This window comes from Arvicola amphibius, chromosome 1, assembly GCF_903992535.2.
Source record: "Arvicola amphibius chromosome 1, mArvAmp1.2, whole genome shotgun sequence".
Classification (NCBI taxonomy): domain Eukaryota; kingdom Metazoa; phylum Chordata; class Mammalia; order Rodentia; family Cricetidae; genus Arvicola; species Arvicola amphibius.
The window spans coordinates 170,724,874-170,744,819 of NC_052047.1; the positions used below are offsets into that span (position 1 = coordinate 170,724,874).

General features: G+C 45.0%; 2 protein-coding genes across 3 annotated transcripts in view; one reads left to right on the top strand and one right to left on the bottom strand.

The window, feature by feature from the left end:
- The window catches only part of Ermp1 (endoplasmic reticulum metallopeptidase 1), a 36,906-nt gene extending 25,924 nt beyond the window's left edge, over window positions 1-10,982 (bottom strand). For both annotated transcript variants that reach the window (XM_038337698.2, XM_038337691.2), the window contains exons 1-4: window positions 10,630-10,982; window positions 8,661-8,962; window positions 1,485-1,612; window positions 541-646 (exon numbers count right to left, since the gene is read on the bottom strand). In XM_038337698.2, coding sequence (XP_038193626.1) covers window positions 541-646; window positions 1,485-1,612; window positions 8,661-8,962; window positions 10,630-10,940 — 847 coding nt within the window. In that variant the 5' untranslated portion in view covers window positions 10,941-10,982. The remainder of the gene's footprint in view (window positions 1-540; window positions 647-1,484; window positions 1,613-8,660; window positions 8,963-10,629) is intronic.
- Window positions 4,980-5,449, top strand: LOC119819480 (60S ribosomal protein L17-like). Its single transcript, XM_038337710.1, has one exon. It carries the CDS (start codon window positions 4,994-4,996, stop codon window positions 5,447-5,449), a length of 456 nt encoding a protein of 151 aa, XP_038193638.1. The 5' UTR covers window positions 4,980-4,993.
- Window positions 10,983-19,946: the final 8,964 nt, after the last annotated feature.

The window sequence follows — 19,946 nt, forward strand, 5'->3', positions numbered from 1 at the left end:
CTATAAAGTGAAGTATAGAAGCATGTATTCCTCAAGTTGCTTTGAGAACTAAATAACTTAATGTACATAAGATATTTTAAACAATATTGCATATAATAAGTACTATACAGGAGCCATGTGTTGATCACATTATTTTGTTTAAAAAAAACTAACAAGGACAGGCAGGAAGACCGTTGGAGCAATGACCAGCCAGCCTTGCTGAAAGGGTGAGCTCCAGCTTCAGCAAGAGGCCCTGTCTCAGTATCTCAATATGGTAGGATGCAACTGAAGAAGACACTGGATGTTAACACATCCAGCTACCACAAGCGTGCACACACACACACACACACACACACACACACACCCATATGAACATGTGCATATACCACACATGTGCACACCAAAAAAAATTCACAAAAATAAGTTAAAATTATCTCCCACCTTAAAAATTAATCTCATTCAAGAGACTGCTCCTAAAAAAGCTTACTGACACTAAAAAAACCGCTCCACCGTCCTAAGATTAGAACTGAGCTGAAACGCTCAGTGCACAGCCTCACTCACCTGTTTGGAACACAAGTTCTTTCCCTCCTACACCTGCTGCCTCCAGGTTAATAAATGCACGGATCAAACTGGCCCAGGGATGCTGAGTAATAAAACCATGACTGGCCTTAATGAGGAGAAAAACAAATGGAGGTTAGAATATGGTTTTATGTTGCTTATCTGCATGACAGAACGGCTATCTTGAAAAGGTGGGGACTATGAGAGCAAAGTAAACACTTCTCAAAGGCATCTTCCTGTATCTAATGGTGTTCAGTCAGCCAAGTGGAAAGCCACTGTGAGAATATGCCAGAGTTAAAAGAAAGAAAATACAGGAGTGAAATCCATATGGTTGGCCATTCTGGCTGTCAGTACCTTCCTCAGATCATCTTTCCGAAACTCGAAGGCTAAAGACTCTCAGGAGAGTCATTAGAACATTAAGAAGCCCTTGAATCAGACACTTCTCTGGGCACAGTGGCACATGCCTGTAATCCTAGCACTCAGAAAGCTGAGGCAAGAAGATTGCAAGTGCCAGGCCGTCATGGGAGGCACAGCAAGTCCCTGTTCAAAAACCAAAAGTAAAAACAGCCAGGCAGTGGTGGTGCATGCCTTTAATCCCAGCAGTCAGGAGGTAGAGGCAGGCAGATCTCTGTGACATGAGGCCAGCCTGTCTACAGAGCTAGTTCCAGGGCAGTCCAGGCTACCAAAGAAACACTGTCCCCAGGGAAAAACAAATGAAAACAAACAAAAGAATCGCATCCTAGCAAGATGAGCTGCTCAGTTGTGTTTCTAACATACTGAACATGTCTGCATTCATGGGTATTTTTCAAGTACTGTTAAGTACAGCATTTGTTTTGCATATTATTTTATGGTATTACTCATATTACTAATAAAACACAATAAGTGTTACCGATCATTATTACTCTCATAATTATTCAAATCAAATATTTAAAACAATGAAATCTTACTTGCAAGACATTTTCCTCAGCACCATTGAAGAGAAACACCACAGCATGCTGCAAGGGTTCTGACGACACGGACATGCCTCGGAGAACCTCGAGCATCACTGCACAGCTAACTGCATCATCGCTGGCACCTTGGAGTCAGAGAAACAGAGTCACTTCTGGGAGCATCAGTGGCTTTCAGTGCTGGTGTGGAATGCCGTTCTCCCCTCAGAGCATCCTGACAGCTGCACCCAGAAGCATACTGTCACAGGGTGACAACTATGCCCAACAAAGTAAAGAAGTGGTCTACTCAAGGACATAATGGTACCCGGGACCATGCTTACAGTACACACTCAGTTTCTGTGTTAGTGAATTAGCCAGCTAAGGCCGCGGGCCAGCTGGATTTCATCCTCTTCCGCCATCCTCTGGAGTAGTCTTACTTCTGTACTCACCCTTCCTCCACACTATCACCCCACATTCACAGAGGGAGCAGCTATCCGTGATGGAGGCTTACACTAGATGGAGGAGCACTCTTCAGGGCTTTTCTGAAGGGATAAAGTCAGGGAACAGTACAAAGAAGGCACCAGACGGTAAGACACAGAAGAGGGAACTAAGACCGTGCCCTAATCCAGCACTGAAAAGTCCACTCTGCCAGCCTCTATGTCAGAAAATCATCATACTAATTAAAGATTATAAAAAGAACTCTAGTGCTCTGATTTTTTTAAAATAATAATCCATTATTTTAACATTTGTATGTACTGACTTGGCATGCGACAACGCACAGATACAAGTCAGAGGGCAATCTTAAGGAGGTCACCCTTTCCTTCCATGATGTGGGTCCAAATTCAGGCAGCGGGGCTTGGCAGCAGGCACTTTAAGCACTGAGCCATCTTGCTGCGTTTCAAAAGCACTGTGAAAACTATAGTAGTCACGGCTATCTGACAACGCTGAGAAGGTACGGCTAGTCGCCCATGATATTGTTAACATGTTCAAAGGGGTTCTCATCCTTCACCAGTAGAGAGTGGAATACGGGGATCCAATGCAGCAAAGAGCCACCTCAAAGTAACCAAGGGGGGCTGCAGCGGAAAAGAAATAAGACTGGACTGAACGACAGTGGGAGGCACACTGGAGTCCAGTAACCAATTCTGTTTTCTAGAGAGCTGACTTTTCTCATAATAGCAGTTTAAAGGGCATTCAGAGTGAGTAAACACCACCCTAGTGCAGGCAGCACTTCTGGGTGTGCACATGGTGAGGCAGGGTGCCACAGCATTCAGTGGGGACTTGAGAGCAGGAAGTCATTCACTATTTCCTGGTCAGAAAGCAGACAATGGCTCCACCTCACAAGTTTTGCACAGATTATACAAGACAACCCTACTGTCTGGCCCTGGGAAACAGCCTACCTTCGTCTTCCCCTTTCTTTGAAAACTTAGGGAAGGCTGTGTAACCAGGTAAAATAAAATGCTGGGTTTTGGGCTCTGTTAAATTCCAAACCCCACTTCTGCTCAAAAAGAAACAATATTAATGACACCTCTGTTGGTGATTACTGGACTGTATTTAGTCAGCAGTCGGAGTGGAACAACAACCGCTACCTGGTCAGTTAGTTAGAGCAGGAGTGAGCTACGGAGCCACTGTGCTCCGCTTTTCTCAACACAGATGAAATAAACATTCTTTTCAATTTGACGCTGTCCTTTAAAAAAAAAAGCAAGCAGTAAGATTTTTCTTTATTCAAAGTGAAAGTGACATTCAAAAACATTTACCTTTAAAGGGCTGATTGACCAACTCCCCATTCATATTTCCCTACTTTACTGGTTCTAGTCTTAGAAGAGGCCCAGAAAAGGTCAAAATCCCTTTAAGTACATGAAAGTCACAGGAGAGTAAAGGGCTGAGTGATTAACTGACATCCCTTTCCATTTAGAACCAACCCTAAAATTGAAGCCACCCCAAAATAACTCGTGTCTCCTTTACCGATGACCTACACTACACAGCAGACCTGAGGCGATAAATGAGGTTCTCTAGATAACATTACTCTAATTGGTATCAATTCCTGGATCCAGATATGCTGCTGAGAACTTTAAAACAACCATGGCTGTGCAGGTCGCAGTCCCAGCCCTTGGGCAGCTAAAGCAGAGTTGCTGGTAAGACTCAGGCCAGCCTAGACTACACAGCTCAGGATGTCTCAGTGACACTTCTGAAGCTGGAGGATAGCTTAGTGACAGAGCATTTGCCCAGCAAGTACAGGTATTGGGTTCCATCCCCAGCAGGTGAGTGCACGTGTGTATGTGCGCACACACGCACGCACACACACACAGGTAACAACTATTTGATGAGTGTGTAAAAAGCTACTCTTAAGCTTATTATTAGCAGATATATTCTTCCCACTATCAATATGGGTATCAGAAAATCTTAGGTAAAAATGATTACTAAACTAGAAATAGAACATCGCTTAACATGCAGGAAGCCATAGGTTCACTGAAAAAAGATCAAAAATCTCTTTAGTCATTTAAAGAATGCATGGTGGCACACTCAGCAAGGCCATCCTCAGCTACATAGCAAGTCTGAGACCAGTTCAAGGCAAGCCTGGACTACATGAGACCCTGTGTAAAGGGGGCGTGTTGTAATAACTCTCCAAAGAGTCTTTTCACTAGTGAACCCCACATGTAAGCTGTACACATGGCACTGTGTGAAGAGAGCAGAAAATGCCATTCAAAATATGTTACTTGAACACAGGCGTTTTGGTACTCTAAGAAATCCAGGGGATAGAAAACAAATTCTCTGCCCTCTTCCCATTTGCCTAAAAGCAGAGCATAAATCTCTGCAGGTGTCCGCCTCCCCTTTATCAGGAAGGACAAAGGTTAATCTTCAAAGACAACCTTAGGCTCTAAAGAGCCTGGGACAGCAAACATCACCATTGGACTTTACTTCCCATACCTATCATGTCCACTGTTTGCTGCCAGACACCAGGTCCCTTCTCCTTTCCTGCTTTGGTTTGGTTTCGGTTTTTCAGCAGCATTATGGATAGAATTTGGGGCTGCACATATTGGCGATCACTCTTCCACTAAGCTACACCCCATCTGGTTCTTGTCTTTGTCACTTTTCAAAACAGTTTTGTTCTTTGATGACAACATCTAAGCCGGAGAGCTAAAGCACCTCTTAGAAATGGTTTGCTTTCCCCTGGTATCGCCCAGATATCTGCATGTGGAAACAGCCTTGTCTGATTTTTCTCTTATTTATCTTTTCTTACAAGGATCCATCCCACATAAGAATTTATGAAATGAGGGGCTGGAGAGATGGCTCAGTGATTAAGAGTATTGCCTGCTCTTCCAAAGGTCCTGAGTTCAATTCCCGGCAACCACATGGTGGCTCACAACCATCTGTAATAAGGTCTGGTGCCCTCTTCTGGCCTGCAGACATACACACAGACAGAATATTGTATGCAGAATAATAATAAATAAATAAATATTTTAAAAAAGAATTTATGAAATGTAAAGAAAAAGTCAGCTCTTCCTGTAAGTGGCCAGAGGTGACCCGTGAAAATGGTTCGCTACTCTCTTGACCCAGAAAACCCTACAAAATCATGCAAATCGAGAGGATCAAACCTTTGGGTTCACTTTAAGAACACCCGTGAAACGGCCCAGGCCATCAAGGGTATGCATATCCAAAAAGCCACCAAGTATCTGAAAGATGTCACTTTGAAGAAGCAGTGTATGCCATTCCAACGGTACAATGGTGGAGTCCGTAGGTGCGCCCAGGCCAAACAGTGGGGCTGGACACAGGGTCGGTGGCCAAAAAAGAGTACGGAATTTTTGCTGCACATGCTTAAAAATGCAGAGAGCAATGCTGAACTGAAGGGTTTAGATGTAGACTCTCTGGTCATTGAGCACATCCAGGTGAAAAAGGCACCTAAGATGCGCCGACGAACTTACAGAGCTCACAGCCAGATTAACCCATACATGAGCTCCCCCTTGCCACATCGAGATGATCCTCACTGAAAAGGAACAGATTGTTCCAAAGCCAGAAGAGGAGGTTGCACAGAAGAAAAAGATATCCCAGAAGAAACTGAAGAAACAAAAACGAAACAAAAACTTCTGGCAGGGGAATAAATTCAACATGAAATAAATGCAGATAAAAGTAAAAAAAGAAAAAAGAAAAGAAAAGAAAAGAAAAAGTCAGAGATCCTGAGTTCAATTCCCAGCAACCACATGCTGGCTCACAACCATCTGTAATGAGATCTGGTGCCCTCTTTTGGCCTGCAGGCATGCATGCCGGCAGAACATTGTATATAATAAATAAATCCTTTTTAAAAAAGAAAAGAAAAAATCAAGGGGTTTCTACATTTGTCTGACACCTATATATCCAGTCCTTCTAATATAAGCTCTTAAATAACCACAGTATTATGTGTCCCTTTCCAATTTAAGCACCTTAATAATGAGCACAGGGTGGGTGGCTTTGTCTAGTGTCCCTAGCATGAGTTAGGGCACTTCTGCCCTTTTAAAAACGAATATATGGATACTGGTTCTGAATAAGCAAAGTATATTCTAAAAATTCAAAGAAATGTCCAGTTGCAAATCATTTCATCAAGTTAAGGCTAGTTTATGTCCTATGTAATTCTAGACGGTTATATTGAGCCTGCTGTATATTCCAGCAATCCAGGAGCATTGTTATCAATAGACCAACAAGGGAAGATTCTCCTTCAAAGACGTTATCCTAATGTTTTGCTCACAGTTAATCCTTTCAGCAACACTATTAGCAAATTAACTATTATTTTCCCATTTAACAGCTAAGAAGTTAAAGAATAAATTAGGCAATAAGCCCAAAAAGGCCTAACGATCCTCAGATAGTCTCCTCCTGGCCAGAAGGCCCAGCACCTCCCCAGCTCTGTGTGATCAGAGGTGACAAGTCAGAAAAGGGATCTTCTTAAGTTGAAAAGTCTCAGGATGCCATGGTAAATGCTACTTTCTATTCTTACCTGCCTACATTAGCTGGGTTTTTTTTTTCTCTTTCTGCATGTTTTATTTGTGAATGCTTACTTGAGTATATAGAGAACAATTTTAGAGACAATGCAAGCCATTGGTTTAGACATGAGGCCACTGTAAGAGGCCATTACTTACATGATAAAAGATTTCAGGACTTAAAAACAATGAGCAGACTTCATACAATAGCATTTCAATAGTGATTTCTGTTTCACTCTATATATTTCAAAAACATCGCCATCTCTAAATTAAAAAAAAATAACCCTTGGAGCCAGGAGGTGGCGATACACACCTTTAATTCCAGCACTCTGGAGGCAGAAGCAGGCAGATCTCTGAGTTCCAGGACAGCCAAAGCTCCACAGAGAATCCCTGTCTCAAAAAACAAAACAATACAAAAAACCAAATCTTTGGAGCTCAGCAGTTAAGAGAGCATGCTGCTTCATCATGAGGCCAAGTTCAGATGCCAGAAGCCACACCTGCCACAACTGCTCATAGATGCCTAAACTCCAGCTCCAAGGAGCCTGCCAGCCTCTTCCGGCCTCCAAGTACATCCACACACACATAAATAAAATAAGTATTTCATAAATACATATTTTTTAAAAAAAGCAAGAAATAATCCCTGTGGCCCACCACTGCATCAATACCTTCACATTCTGGGAAAACTTGATCTCCAACTTTCAAGCGAGTTGAATCTCTCCACCTTCAAGCTACTACTGTTGATTGCAAAGCTTCTCTGTGAAACTTCTGGGGAAGCCTAATGCCTCTTTTAAGTTTTGCTACATGCACTGATTCAACCAATACCCTATCAAACAGCTGAAGGAAGTTTTAATACTTTTTTTACCATTAATCTTGCCAATGCAGGTTATACTCTTTGGTGCTACTGCAAGGAGAAAGACACCCAGAGTCTGGCCTCAGGATGCATGAAATACTATTCAAACTATTGAAAACATGTTTCTGAGAAATCTTATATTTAAAAAAAAACACAAGTTCCTCATTGATGTAGGAGGTTCTTCTATGTGTTGCTTTCATTGGTTGAATAAAGAAACTGCCTTGGCCTTTTGATAGGGTAGCACTTAGGTGGGTGGAGTAGACAGAACAGAATGCTAGGAAGAAGGGCAGTGTGGCAGACGCCATGCTTCTCCTGCCAGAGACGGATGCTGGTTAGACTCATGCCGGTAAGCCACAGTCAAGTGGCAATACACATTAATGGAGATGGATTAAACTAAATACCTAAGAGTTAGCCAATGAGAAGTTAGAGCTAGTGGGCCAGGCAGTGTTTAAATGAATACAGTTTCTGTGTGGTTATTTCGGGGGTTAAGCTGGACAGGCAGCTGGACGCAGCCCGCTCCTCCTCTCACAACACCCCATGGCTCATTGCAAAGACCACTTACAAGTAAAACCAGTAAGGACTAAAGGGTGTATATACTGTGTGACTCACTGAGCCACATTACAGCCTCCACGCCGAGATTTTTTTTAATGTGTTTTTTGTTTTATTTTTATTTTTTAGTTTTGGTTTATTATAAATTTTGTTTTGAGGGGAGGCTACAAGGGCAGAGGGTAGAAGTGACGGGATGGGGAGATGAGTGGGATTGGGATGCGTGATGTATAATCCACAAAGAATCAATAAAAAGTTAAATTTTTTTTAGAAAAAGTTCAATGTAGGGGATTCTTGCTGATTTGATGAATAGGTATTATGTCAGTCATTGTCTTAAACATCAAGTTTTTCGTCTTGCCAATGTCTATTCCGAGCACAATGTGTTCTACCAGTATGCCATGCCCTCAGTGGACAGGTGGGCAGTAACTCTAACTTTCTAAGTGACCAGAAACTGCAAAAGTAAAGTCCTCCAAACATCGCACCCCTTAATGCAGGGATGCTTTACCCAGTACACACAAAGCCACTGCAACCCCTGCTGTGTAAGCACTCACAAGTGCACAGACACGTTGGTAAACCAATAAGGCTACTTCAGTCTACCAAAAACAGCTCATGTATTGCCATGGGGTTTGTGGGCCACTGTTTAGTAATTACAATAACGGCAGTAATAACAGTAAGAACTTAAGGGAATATTAAATTGTTAGACTCTACACTGGTATTAATTAGTTTGCCTTCCACCACAATGAGAAAATGCTGTCTAGGAAGAATGGTCCCGACAACTGCTCAGGCAGGCTGGAGCTACGTTAGTAAACTTTCTGGACTGCAGTGACTTTAAATGACTAAAAATCAAATACTTACCTGGTGAGTTTGCCACCGAGTCAAAGTGACAGTTAGCCAGTACAGCATGCTGGGCTCCGCCCCGGGGCTCCAGCTTCACTACAATATTAGTGATGTTGTCGTAGTAGCTGGTAAAGCCGCCCAAGAAGTCAATGCTAAAGGAGCCTGTAGGCCTCTGTATGTCCACGGAGATTCTGTGAAGGCTCTGGCTTTGTGCTTCAATCAGTCTGATCTGCTTCAAAAGGTACTGGACTGTCAGAATTTCATTTTCTGCACTTCCCGTAATCCTGGGGCCAATGGCTGTTATGTGTTCCAGATAATCCCTGGGAAAATCAATAGGACAATGATGAAGAACTCCTGCAAACTGGAAAGGAACACATCTCGGAGCAATGTCCCAGTGGGCTTCCCTGGAGAAGGAAGGCTGTTGTTGGTTCCCAACTGCTCAGCCCCGAAATAATCACACAGAAACTGTATTGATTAAAATACTGCTTGGCCCATTAGCTCTAGCTGCTTACTGCCTAACTCTTACATCGTAATTTAACCCATCTCCATTAATCTGTGTATCAGCCACGTGGCAGTGGCTTAACGGTCAGGGTCTGTCTGTGGCGGGCTACATGGCTTCTCTCTGACTCTGCCTTTCTTTTTCCCAGCATTCAGTTTAGTTTTCCCCACCTAGCTCTGTTCCCCTATAGCTCTGCTATAGGCCCAAAGCAGTTCCTTTATTAACCAATGATAATCACAGCATATAGAGGGAAATCCACATCATTTCCCTTCTACTCAGAGTTTAGTTCTTTTGACTTCTCACATAAAGGAAAAAAAAAAATACACTGCCCTTCCCCATTTCTAAGACATGGTATCTGGCTATCCTGGAACTCACTATATAGACCAGGTTGGCCTTGAACTCACAGAGATCCTCTCAAGTGCTAGGGCTCTGGGCACTTTAAAATAAATAAATAAATTAGACATACCAAGAAAATTACCTGGATGTTTCATCACTTTATACTGCATCCCAGCAGCTAATGCTTTCAAATTTTCTTCCATTGACCCGCCCCCCACATCAGTACCAAGTCTAGGATTTATATTCAATATGTGAGACTGCTGAAGGCTAGGCGGGAAAACACAAGGTCACAGGCTAGTTATGGATTGTTCCTTACTGGGTCTAAGTGGCCGAAACCAATGATGAGGAAAACCAAGAAAACCCCTTAACAAATTAAGTTTTCAACACGCTACATCCAAAGGAGCAGTTTTTAAAGTACGACCGCAGTTAAAAGCTTTCTACTAGCTTAGGTTTCATCTGGTTTATGACGCAAGTTACAATATCAAAGAATTCACCTTCCCTAGTACATCTGAGGTCGTTTAAAAAGGTTGAACCCTATACAGTAGTAATACAGACGAACCACAGACCATCCGCGAACTTCACAAATTGTGGGCAAAGTTCTGAACGGGTGGTTTCTGAGGAGTATCCACAGCTTCCGGATTTGGGAGCTGTGGTGCTTGGGAAGGCAGCACACTGCATTACCCCTTCCCAACACCATCCCCAAAGGGCTTTATAATGAATGCAGTCTTGGCACGAACACCCCACTCCCGTCTCGTTTTAAATTCAAGAGAACTAACTAAAGTAAAAAGTGCAAGTTGCTCCAGAAAGGGAGGACAGATGACAGGGGCGTGCTAACCACCAATCATCTGCAGGCGGGTCAGTGGATGGTAAAGCAGACCCGATCCACCTAGCCACCCCGAGAAAGCAAAAGGGGGAACCTGCAAGCCCCGGATACCCGCAATTCAGACTCGAGAGGGACGCACAGGACCATCCCACTTCCCACCCACGTGCGCCCAGGGCCCTAGGTCTCAGCGCCGCGGCGCCAGACTCACCCGCCTGGGGCTCACTGACCCGGGGCTCACCGGCGCGGGACACGCTGACTCGGGGGTCCCCCACGCCGGGCTCCCCAGCCTGGGGCAGCAGCGGACGAGCAGCCGGCTCGGTCGGCCGTACCTGGCTTGGCGCGCGTCGAACTCGCCCTGGAGCCCGGCGGGCCGGCTGAGCACCAGCCGCTGCAGCGAGAGCTGCACGAGCGCCCGCAGTGCGAGCAGGTAGAGCGCGAGCGCCAGCACCGTGCGCGCCTCGCACAGCGCGGTCCCCGCGCCTCCGCTCTCCGTGCTCCTCTTCCGCGTCCTCCCGCTGCCGCTCGCGTCCTCCGGAGCCGAGGCCTCTCGCTCCCGTTGCGGCTCGGCCGCCTCTCCCTCCCGACGCTCCGCGGCGCCGCGGTGCCGCCTCACGGCCACCGACTCGGAACTCCATTCCATGGCCTCAGCCGCAGCCACCAGCCCCAACCGCCCCGGCCCGCGACAGCCTGGGCCGCCGCGGCCACCGCAGCGCCTCCTAGTGAGCGGACGGAAACTGCAGAGGGCCAAACTTATTCTGATTGGCTGGTCCGCTCTGCTGCGCCCGAGCGCTGGAGTCTGAGTGATCTTTGGTGGCCGGGGCGGGGCATGGTGGCGGTGCTTGCTCCCCACCCTGGGGCAAGCAGATAGCCAAACGGAAAAACACCCACGAAACTAAAAACGAGCAGCCCCAAGCAAGAGAAAAGTGCAAGGCCGCTTTAAACAGACTGCACGAGGCATTAACCCTGCACTGGGCAAATAAAGACAATGACTCGATTTACCTCTGAAAAAGTAAGATTCTGGTACAAAAACAAGAAGTAAGACTCCACAACCGGCAGTGGACTAACAGGCCTGTAATCCGGACACTAGACAGGATGTTCACTGGAGGATCCCTATTTCGATTACAGAGTGGGATATAAAACGAAGATCCTGCCTTACAAAAGAGAAAGAAGGAAAGAAAAAAGGTTGCATGTCTAAACCCAGCGCTCAGGAGGCACAAAAGGGAGGAGTTACTCAATTAGAAGCATGCCTGGTTTACACAGACAATTCCAGGCTAGCCAGGGCTTGGTGAGAGGGAGGAGGAGGAGGAGGAAGAGGAGACACAGCAGCAGTTAACCGGAGCTAGTGTCACCTCGATTTAACAGATAAAAACGATGGCTATGGCTTAATGAATAGCTGCTGAGTCGAGCAGTGTGCTAAGTGCAGACTTTGAAAAGAAAATATTTCTATTCCTATTTAATAGCTGAAGAACATAAAGGCAACAAATGAAAGATGAATAGGCTCCCAAGACAGCCTTAGGTTCCTCCGCTACACAGGGCACTCTGGAAACAAAGGTTCTGAAAAAAAATGTCCTTGGGCCAGATAGATCCCAGATGGATCAGAAGGTGAATGTGCTTGTCTCACCTCCCCCCAAAGCTTGAGGACCAGAATTCCATACTGGGTGCTGTGGTAGAAGAAGAGAACCAGTTTCCACTAGGGGTCCACTGGCCTAAACACACACACACACACACACACACACACACACACATGTATGTACTTGCAAACATACATATCATACAAACACACATGCAAACACATCATATAAACACAATTATGCTGACTAGTCTTATATCAACTTGACACACAAACTAGTTATCTGAAAGGAGGGACCCACAGTTGAGAAAATACCCAGCTTAGGGCATTTTCTTAGTTAGCGATTGATGGGGGAGGGCATAGCCCTTTGTGGGGGTGCTACCCCTGGGTTGGTGGTACTGGGTTCTAAGAAAACAGGCTGAGCAAGCCATGAGGAGCAAGCAAGCCATAAGCAGAACAGCTCCATGGTCTCTGCATCAGCTCCTGCATCCAGGTTCCTGCCCTGCATGAGTTCCTGTTCTGACTTCCTTGATGAAAAACTATGATATGGAATAAAATAAACCTTTTCTTCCCCATGGTCATGCTGCTTCATTATAACAATAGTAACCCTAACTAAGACTCACAATAATAAAATTAAAATGTTTAAATATCTTAAAAATAACTAATAAATGAAAAGTTAGTCTTCCTTCAATATCATCCTCGAGAGGCAAGAAGCTGGTCATTGGTTTTAGTGGCCATGCTAGCAACTGATCAGTCTTGTTTCTGCTTGCTGGTGCAATGAGCCTCTTCAATTCAAGGTTCTGTGGCCCAAATTTGGAATGGCTTAAGTGCCCTAAGGCACTAACCTAGAAACCCACTGAGAAAACACACACAATGCAGGATCTTGACTGAACTTCTGTGTCAGATATCATACAACACCCTGCCCATCTCTAAGACCATCAGAGGCAGGATGCTCCTCCAGCCACACTAGCCTCTCAAACACTTCCGAGTCGCCACCTTTCCTTTACAGATTCTCCTCATATACTACTTGGATTACCCAAAATGTTTGTTTTTTTCCCTTCATTACCACGCTAATGCCCTTCAAATCTCAACTGATGTGGCACTTGCTCAAACAAGACTCACTCACTCCAGCTAAGCAGACACCACTTCCCATTGTGTGTGCTCTTAGAGCACCATTAGTGCTGTGGTTATTCCATGTTTCCCTCCTGAGACTGCAGGCTTCACAAAGACAAGGGTCTCATCTAGCTTTCCTGAGCTCATTACCCTCCCAAGACACAGCGTGGCATGTGCTACACGTGTGCATGTTTTCCTGAGCTCATTACCCTCCTGAGACACAGTGTGGCGTGTGCTACACATGTGCATGTGCTTTCCTGAGCTCATTACCCTCCAGAGACACAGCGTGGCATGTGCTACACGTGTGCATGTTTTCCTGAGCTCATTACTCTCCAGAGACACAGCGTGGTGTGTGCTACATGACTTGAATGGATGGAAAGACAGTAGAAGCACAGAACTTTAGTTCTGTAAGAGCCTATGCAGTCTATAAGCTCTTTGAAACCAAAGACAATGTCTATGCTATTTATTCACCACTTTACCCATAGTGCTTAGCGTCTACTCAGTCTCTGGTCATCAGTATGTATTCAATGAATGGGAGAATGAAAATATATTGATATAGATATAGATATACACAAATATACATATATACATATAATCTTTCTATAAGAATCAGAATTTTTTTTGCTATTTACTTCCCCCAAATTCTAAAACCCTCTATCACTTTTAGAAGAAGAGTTCTCTAAGTTAACAGCCGTATCTGCTACAATATATGAAGATATATCAAACTATTTCAATATATCAAGATATGGGTGGGGTGTTTCTGCTATCTTGTTATGACTAGGGGCCATAGAGCTCGGTGTGGCTGGTTTTGTGTCAACTTGAAACAAGTTAGAGTCCACTTAGAAGAGGGAGCCTCAATTGAGAAAATGCCCCCACAAGACCAGTCTCTGGGAAAGCCTGTGGTTCCTTTTCTTGATTAATGATGTAGAAAGGCCCAGCCCATTGTGTTTGGTGCCACCCCTGGGTAAGTGGTCCTGGGGATGTAAAGGAAAGCATCGTGCTGAGCAAGCCAGAAGGAGCAAGCCAGGAAGCAGCACTCCTCCGTGACCTCTGCATCAGCTCCTCCCTTTAGGTTCCTGCCCCGAGTTCCTGCTCTGACTTCTCTCAGTGACAGAGTATGCCATGGAACTATAAGTTGAAATAAACCCTTTCTTCTGCAAGTCGCCATTGGTCATGGTGTTCAATCACAGCAGTAGAAACCCTAACTAAGACACCTACGGAGAGAATGTTCCAGGCAGCAGGAAGTGAGCAAGCTTTAGATGCAACACTGAGAAAGGCTGTGGGTGAAGCAGAAGGAACTAGGACAGGGACAGACATCTGAAGAGGTTAGGGGAGACCACAGTCAGGGCCAGCACATGGAGGGCCTCCCAGCTTTAGCAAGGTAGCAAGGGCTCAGGAGTGTTCTGAGAGGAGCAGCACAAAACCACACCTAGAACAGTTGTCCATTCATACCCCGAGGCCCCAGCCTCAGCCTTAAGATGACTCAACTGAAAATGAACTCTGAACCTAGATTTGGACTCTCCAGACTTGATCCTTTATACAAAGTCTTAAACAGCTTATACTATACACTTTATACACCACTATAGAGCTTATACAGTATACACCTTATACACCATTATACAGCTCATACAATATGCACCTTATACACCATTATGGAGCTTATACAGTATAAACCATATTCAACCTTATACAGCTTTGCTGAACACATTGGGCTAGCCTGCAGCTTGAGCTTTAGTAACATCTGCCCTTCCGAGTTCCAGAGGCTACTTTGACCTGGAGATGTATTTGTTTGGAAAGAAGATGGCAGTGACTTAACATGCGAACTCTAGTTCCCCCACACTAAATTGGTGAAGAGGATAAGATTGAGGTGAAGGCTTTGCTGCCTCTGTCTGACAGGCTCCTGATCGCTGGGGCTAAGTCAGTTCATCTTTCTTGGCAGACAAATAAGTTTTCTTTCTGTGTCCTTATGAGACTTAGAACTGGGCTGAGCAACAAACATAGCTATGGTCCAAAGCCCTCCTTTCTTGTTCTCTCTCTTGTTTCCCAGTAACTTAGGCACACCGAGGAGGGCTGACCTGTTCACTGCCAGCACACGGCCTCCCACACACGCACAACTAACACACTTATGGAACTCCTTCCCATGAGGAAGACCTGCTCATTCACCATGGTTCCCTTGCGTTACATCATAGTGACATCATCGTGACATAGGTACATGAAGTGAGGTATCAAGCCTGACAAGAGGCACGAAGACAGTCCACGCCGGTTGCAAAAGACAGAAACCGACATCAAAGCTAGAAAATGTGTGACTGAAAAAGACACAAAAGCCAAGCTAGGAATCTCAAATGCATGCAAGAGCCTGGCTGTCCACTGCAGAGGGACGGCTGAAGCTATTCTGATGCCCACACTGTTACTGTATTGTGGGTTTGTTTCTCTGCTTTGTCTCATGTATCCCAGGCTGGCCTCAAACTAGCCAGCAATGACCTTGAACTCTGATACCCCCCCATCTCTACCTCCCAAAAGGATTGCGCAGATACCATCCCTCCTGTTTCACGCAACACTAGAGATTAAACCCTAAGGCTCTGTGCCTGTAACTAGGCACTCTGCCAACTGAGTCACAGCTCCAGCCCAGCAACTTTATAAGTGAGACAGAAGCATGTGGAAATGCCTTTAGATATAAGAAGAAAGGTCAAGTGATAACAAAAATCGGTGAATGTAAGTGCAACAGTTAAAGCTTAAAATGGGCAGAGTTTCCAATCAAATTAGAAATGTCAGGGGGCTGGAGAGATGGCTCAGTGGTTAAGAGCATTGCCTGCTCTTCCAAAGGTCCTGAGTTCAATTCCCAGCAACTACATGGTGGCTCACAACCATCTGTAAATGAGGTCTGCTGCCCTCTTCTGGCCTACAGACATACACACAGACAGACTATTGTATGCATAATAAATAGATAGATAGATAGATAGATAGATAGATAGATAGATAGATATTTTTAAAAAAGAAATGTCAGACAACAGAAATGTTAAATATTGATTTCACAAAACTAAAAACTTGTATTCATTAAAATAGTCACACACACACTCACAGACACACACAAAATTAATAATAGAGAGTCTGGGCAGATGACTCAGGACCTGAGCTTAACCCCACAGAACCCGCCAAAAGGCAGCCACAGAGTGGCCTCTGATCCCTGTGGTGGGGAGACAGAGAAAGGGGACTCACTGGGATTTGTTGGCACTAGCTGAGCTTTCAGTGAGCTCTTAGTTCATTATGTGACCCTGTCTGAAAAGGAGAAGTACACACTCATGGGCACACACAAGTGAACACACACACACACCAACAAGGAAGAAAAGAGAAAATAACAGGCAAATGACCCAACACTGAGACAGAATTTACAAGTATGAAACCCACAGTAAGGATCATGTGTCTTATTTGTATGTGTTGTGTGTTTGCAGATCAGTAAGAAAGACCTTAACGTAAATATGTATCACAGTGTTCATCTGTAGTATTAAAGGAGTAGATATAGGCAGTAACTTACATTGAGAAGGTTCTCTTTTAAATAGCAGACATTTCTTACAAGTTTCATAAATAGAACTCACATGACCCTGGTAGGATATATTTTGAATAACTCTCCTGGAAAGCAATTATTTAAGGTGTGCCAGGAGACTTAAAAGAACTCACAGTTTTATGCAGTGATTTCATACACAGAGATCTGTCAAACTGTGCCTTTTAAAAAGAGACATGAGAGCCGGGCAGTGGTGGCGCACGCCTTTAATCCCAGCACTCGGGAGGCAGAGGCAGGTGGATCTCTGTGAGTTCGAGGCCAGCCTGGTCTACAAGAGCTAGTTCCAGGACAGGCTCTAAAAAAGCTGCAGAGAAACCCTGTCTCGAAAAACCAAAAAAAAGAAAAAAGAAAAAAAAAAAGAGAGAGACATGAATTGTGCAGGTGGTTTATGTCTATCATCCCAGGATGAGAGGATTACTATGATCCTACATAGTGAGTTTCAGGCCAGCCTGGGCTACAGTGTGAAACCCTGTCTCCAAAGCAGAAAGAGAGGAAGGGAGCAGGAGGAAGGAGGTAGGGAGGGAGAGAGGGAGGGAGGGACCCCAATACCGCAAAACATTTAAAGCTGAAAGGTGATTTTAGCATATATATATATAAGAGAGAAGAAAGGTCAAATAAATCATAGTATATTCAGAGTTTGGAACAACATTGCTGAGTCAGTCTCACGTTGTGACAGCGCTCACATTAGGACACCAAGAGAGAAAGAGTAGACGCCAGAGCAGCCACGTGTGCTTGCAGAAACACACCCTTCAATAAACAGCTTATCTCTGGTGATTTTTCCTTCTCTACTTTCCATCTTCCATGTCTTCAGTTCAGTGCTCAGAAGCTTGCTTGTGGAGCATGGTCCTCTCAATTCTAAGAAAGATGGTTTATAATTAATTATAGCACAGATGCAATCTAACCAGGGAAGAAAATTATCAAAAAACTGACTTTGGCTGATTGTCTTCAAGCACTTCTGTCCTCCCTCCCTCCCTCTCTCCCTCCCTCCCTCCCTCCCTCCCTCCCTCTCTCCCTCCCTCCCTCCCTCCTTCCCTCTCTCCCTCCCTCCCTCCCCCCTTCTCTCCCTCTCTCCCTCCCTCCCCCTCACCCCCTCCCTCCCTCCCTCCCTCCCTCCCTCCCTCCTCTCCTTCTTCCCTTCCTTCTTTCATTTTTCATTTCCTTTCTTCTTCTATGGTTGTTTAAGTAAGACAGAGTCTTCACATGCAATCCAGACTTCGCAGCAATCTCCCTGCCGCTGGTTCCTGATGCTGGAATTGCAGATGGGCAACACCTCACCTGACCTTCTTTCTCTTTTCCTGCCCTTTTCTTGTTTTCTCTGGCAGTGTTAGGACTCAAACCCAAGGTCCCACATGTCAAGTAAGTGCTCCACAGCTAAGATACCTCTTGAGGCCCAGGCACATCTCTAAACTAAAAAGTTTGAAACTTCAATATTTAATTGCTGAACCAATCAAATAATAGAGGGAATTTTTACTTCTTTAAATTCTGCCTTTGGCATGAGAGAATTAGTGCATTTAAATGTCTCTGGCTTCTAAGTTTTCTCTTCCATCCTTTGTAGCCTATTAGAAAAGAACCCAACAAACTAAAGTCTTTTGGGTCACATATCAGTGCTTGTTTGTATTTTTCCACTGGGCTTAGGGGAGACTGATGACTTGGTACAAAGAGTGTGTGACTCAGCAGTTTGGAGGCTGGGGACACTGGCTTAACTGAATTTGCTCCATGTTGAAAATGGGCTGTTCAAATCTACTTAAATATTCATGAAGTGTGTGCTTGCCAGAGCTCAGCACATCTACCCATGCTCGCCCAAAATGCCAGCCCTCCCCATACTCACTTGGCCTGTGAGCGGTGACTTTCTTTGGGTTCTTGCTGGCCCAAAATAGCTTCTGCAGCTGCTGCATTTCCGCGATGTTCCCCAAAGGAAGGAGAGCACAGAGGATGGTGAATGAGAAAGTAGCACCAATCTCTCTCTGGAGTGAGACATCAGAAACAATAGCAGGATACTTGGTAGCTTCCTGTGACTTAGCCACCTAGTGCATCAGACTCTAAGGTAGAGGATGCGGGGGTGGGGGCTCTTGCAGACTAATGCCTACTTAGACCTAAATGGTCAGCTATGGTGTCCAAGGGTCCTTCCAGGACTGGACTTTATGTCCAGCAGTATGTAGAGGCCAACGATGTTAGAACCCAGGCCAGATGGTCCTCCTTGAGCATCATGAACATCAGTCTACTATGCTGACTCCCTCCCTGCTCACCCTCCAAGCCTGTAGACCTTGGAGCACCTTGCCACACATGTTGTGCAAAACAGAGTCACTTAAACTGCTTTTGTGCCTTGCTATCCCACTAAGCTGTAGACTTTCTGAGAATTAATTACCTCGCCTACCCGTGCTGCTGCTTTTCCCCACCTAAGAATTAAGGCTAATAGGATTTTCTAAGACCCTTGACCACATTCATAGTGGAAGTTCAGTATGTCGGTTACTACTCTTCTGGGGCAGGAGTTGGACATCATGTGAGCGGCATTATGGAAAGGGAAAGAGAATGTCCTTCAGATCCTCCAGTTAGTTATCCCTCTGCAGTTGGCTAGGTAGATGAAAAGGAACAGAAAAAGTCTGGAGAGAGGGCCCAGCCCTTGTTGCTCTTCCAGAGGATCCAAGTTCTCTTCTTTGCACCCATATTGGGCAGCTCACAACTGCCTGTACCCCCAGATCCAAAGAATTGGACATCTTGTTCTGGCCTCCTCCAGTACCAGGCATGAATATGGCATACAAACATGTGTGTATGCAAAACATCTGCACACAATTAAAAAAACTATTTAAAAGTGTGTGTGTGGGGGGGGGGGACAAAAGCTTGACTACGTCTTTTGCCAGCACCCTAGTCTACACTTGTAGAAAGGCTACTTGTGACAAAAAAAAGCTGCGTGTGTAGTCTTACTGGTTTAGTGCCTCTAACAACCTTGTTTAACCCTACAGACATATTTGTGTCCCTATAGGCTCGCACCTCTTCAGGACCATCTTCTTGATGATAAGCCTTAGAAAGATAAAATCTTGTTTTCCCCTCTCCTCTCAACGCTCAGTTCCTTTTGCTCAGTTCCATTAGCAATTGATAAGCAAAAATCCAGAAGTTCCAAGAATAAATTCTCAGTTTCTTCCATTAAAAAAAATACTTATTCACAGTCAGATATGGGGACACACACACATTTAATACCAGCTCTCAGGAAGCAAAGGCAGGTAGATCTCTAAGGTCGAGGCTAGCCTGGTCTGCAGGGGCCAGGCTGTCTACAGGACAATCAGGGTTATACCAGGAAACGTTGTCTTGAAAAAAAGCAAGCATGCCGGGCAGTGGTGGCACACGCCTTTAATCCCAGCACTCAGGAGGCAGGGCAGGCGGATCTCTGTGAGTTCGAGACCAGCCTG

Bases quoted from the DNA above. Each gene is read 5' to 3' on its own strand.
- LOC119819480 (XM_038337710.1), top strand. From the start codon at position 4,994: ATGGTTCGCTACTCTCTTGACCCAGAAAACCCTACAAAATCATGCAAA.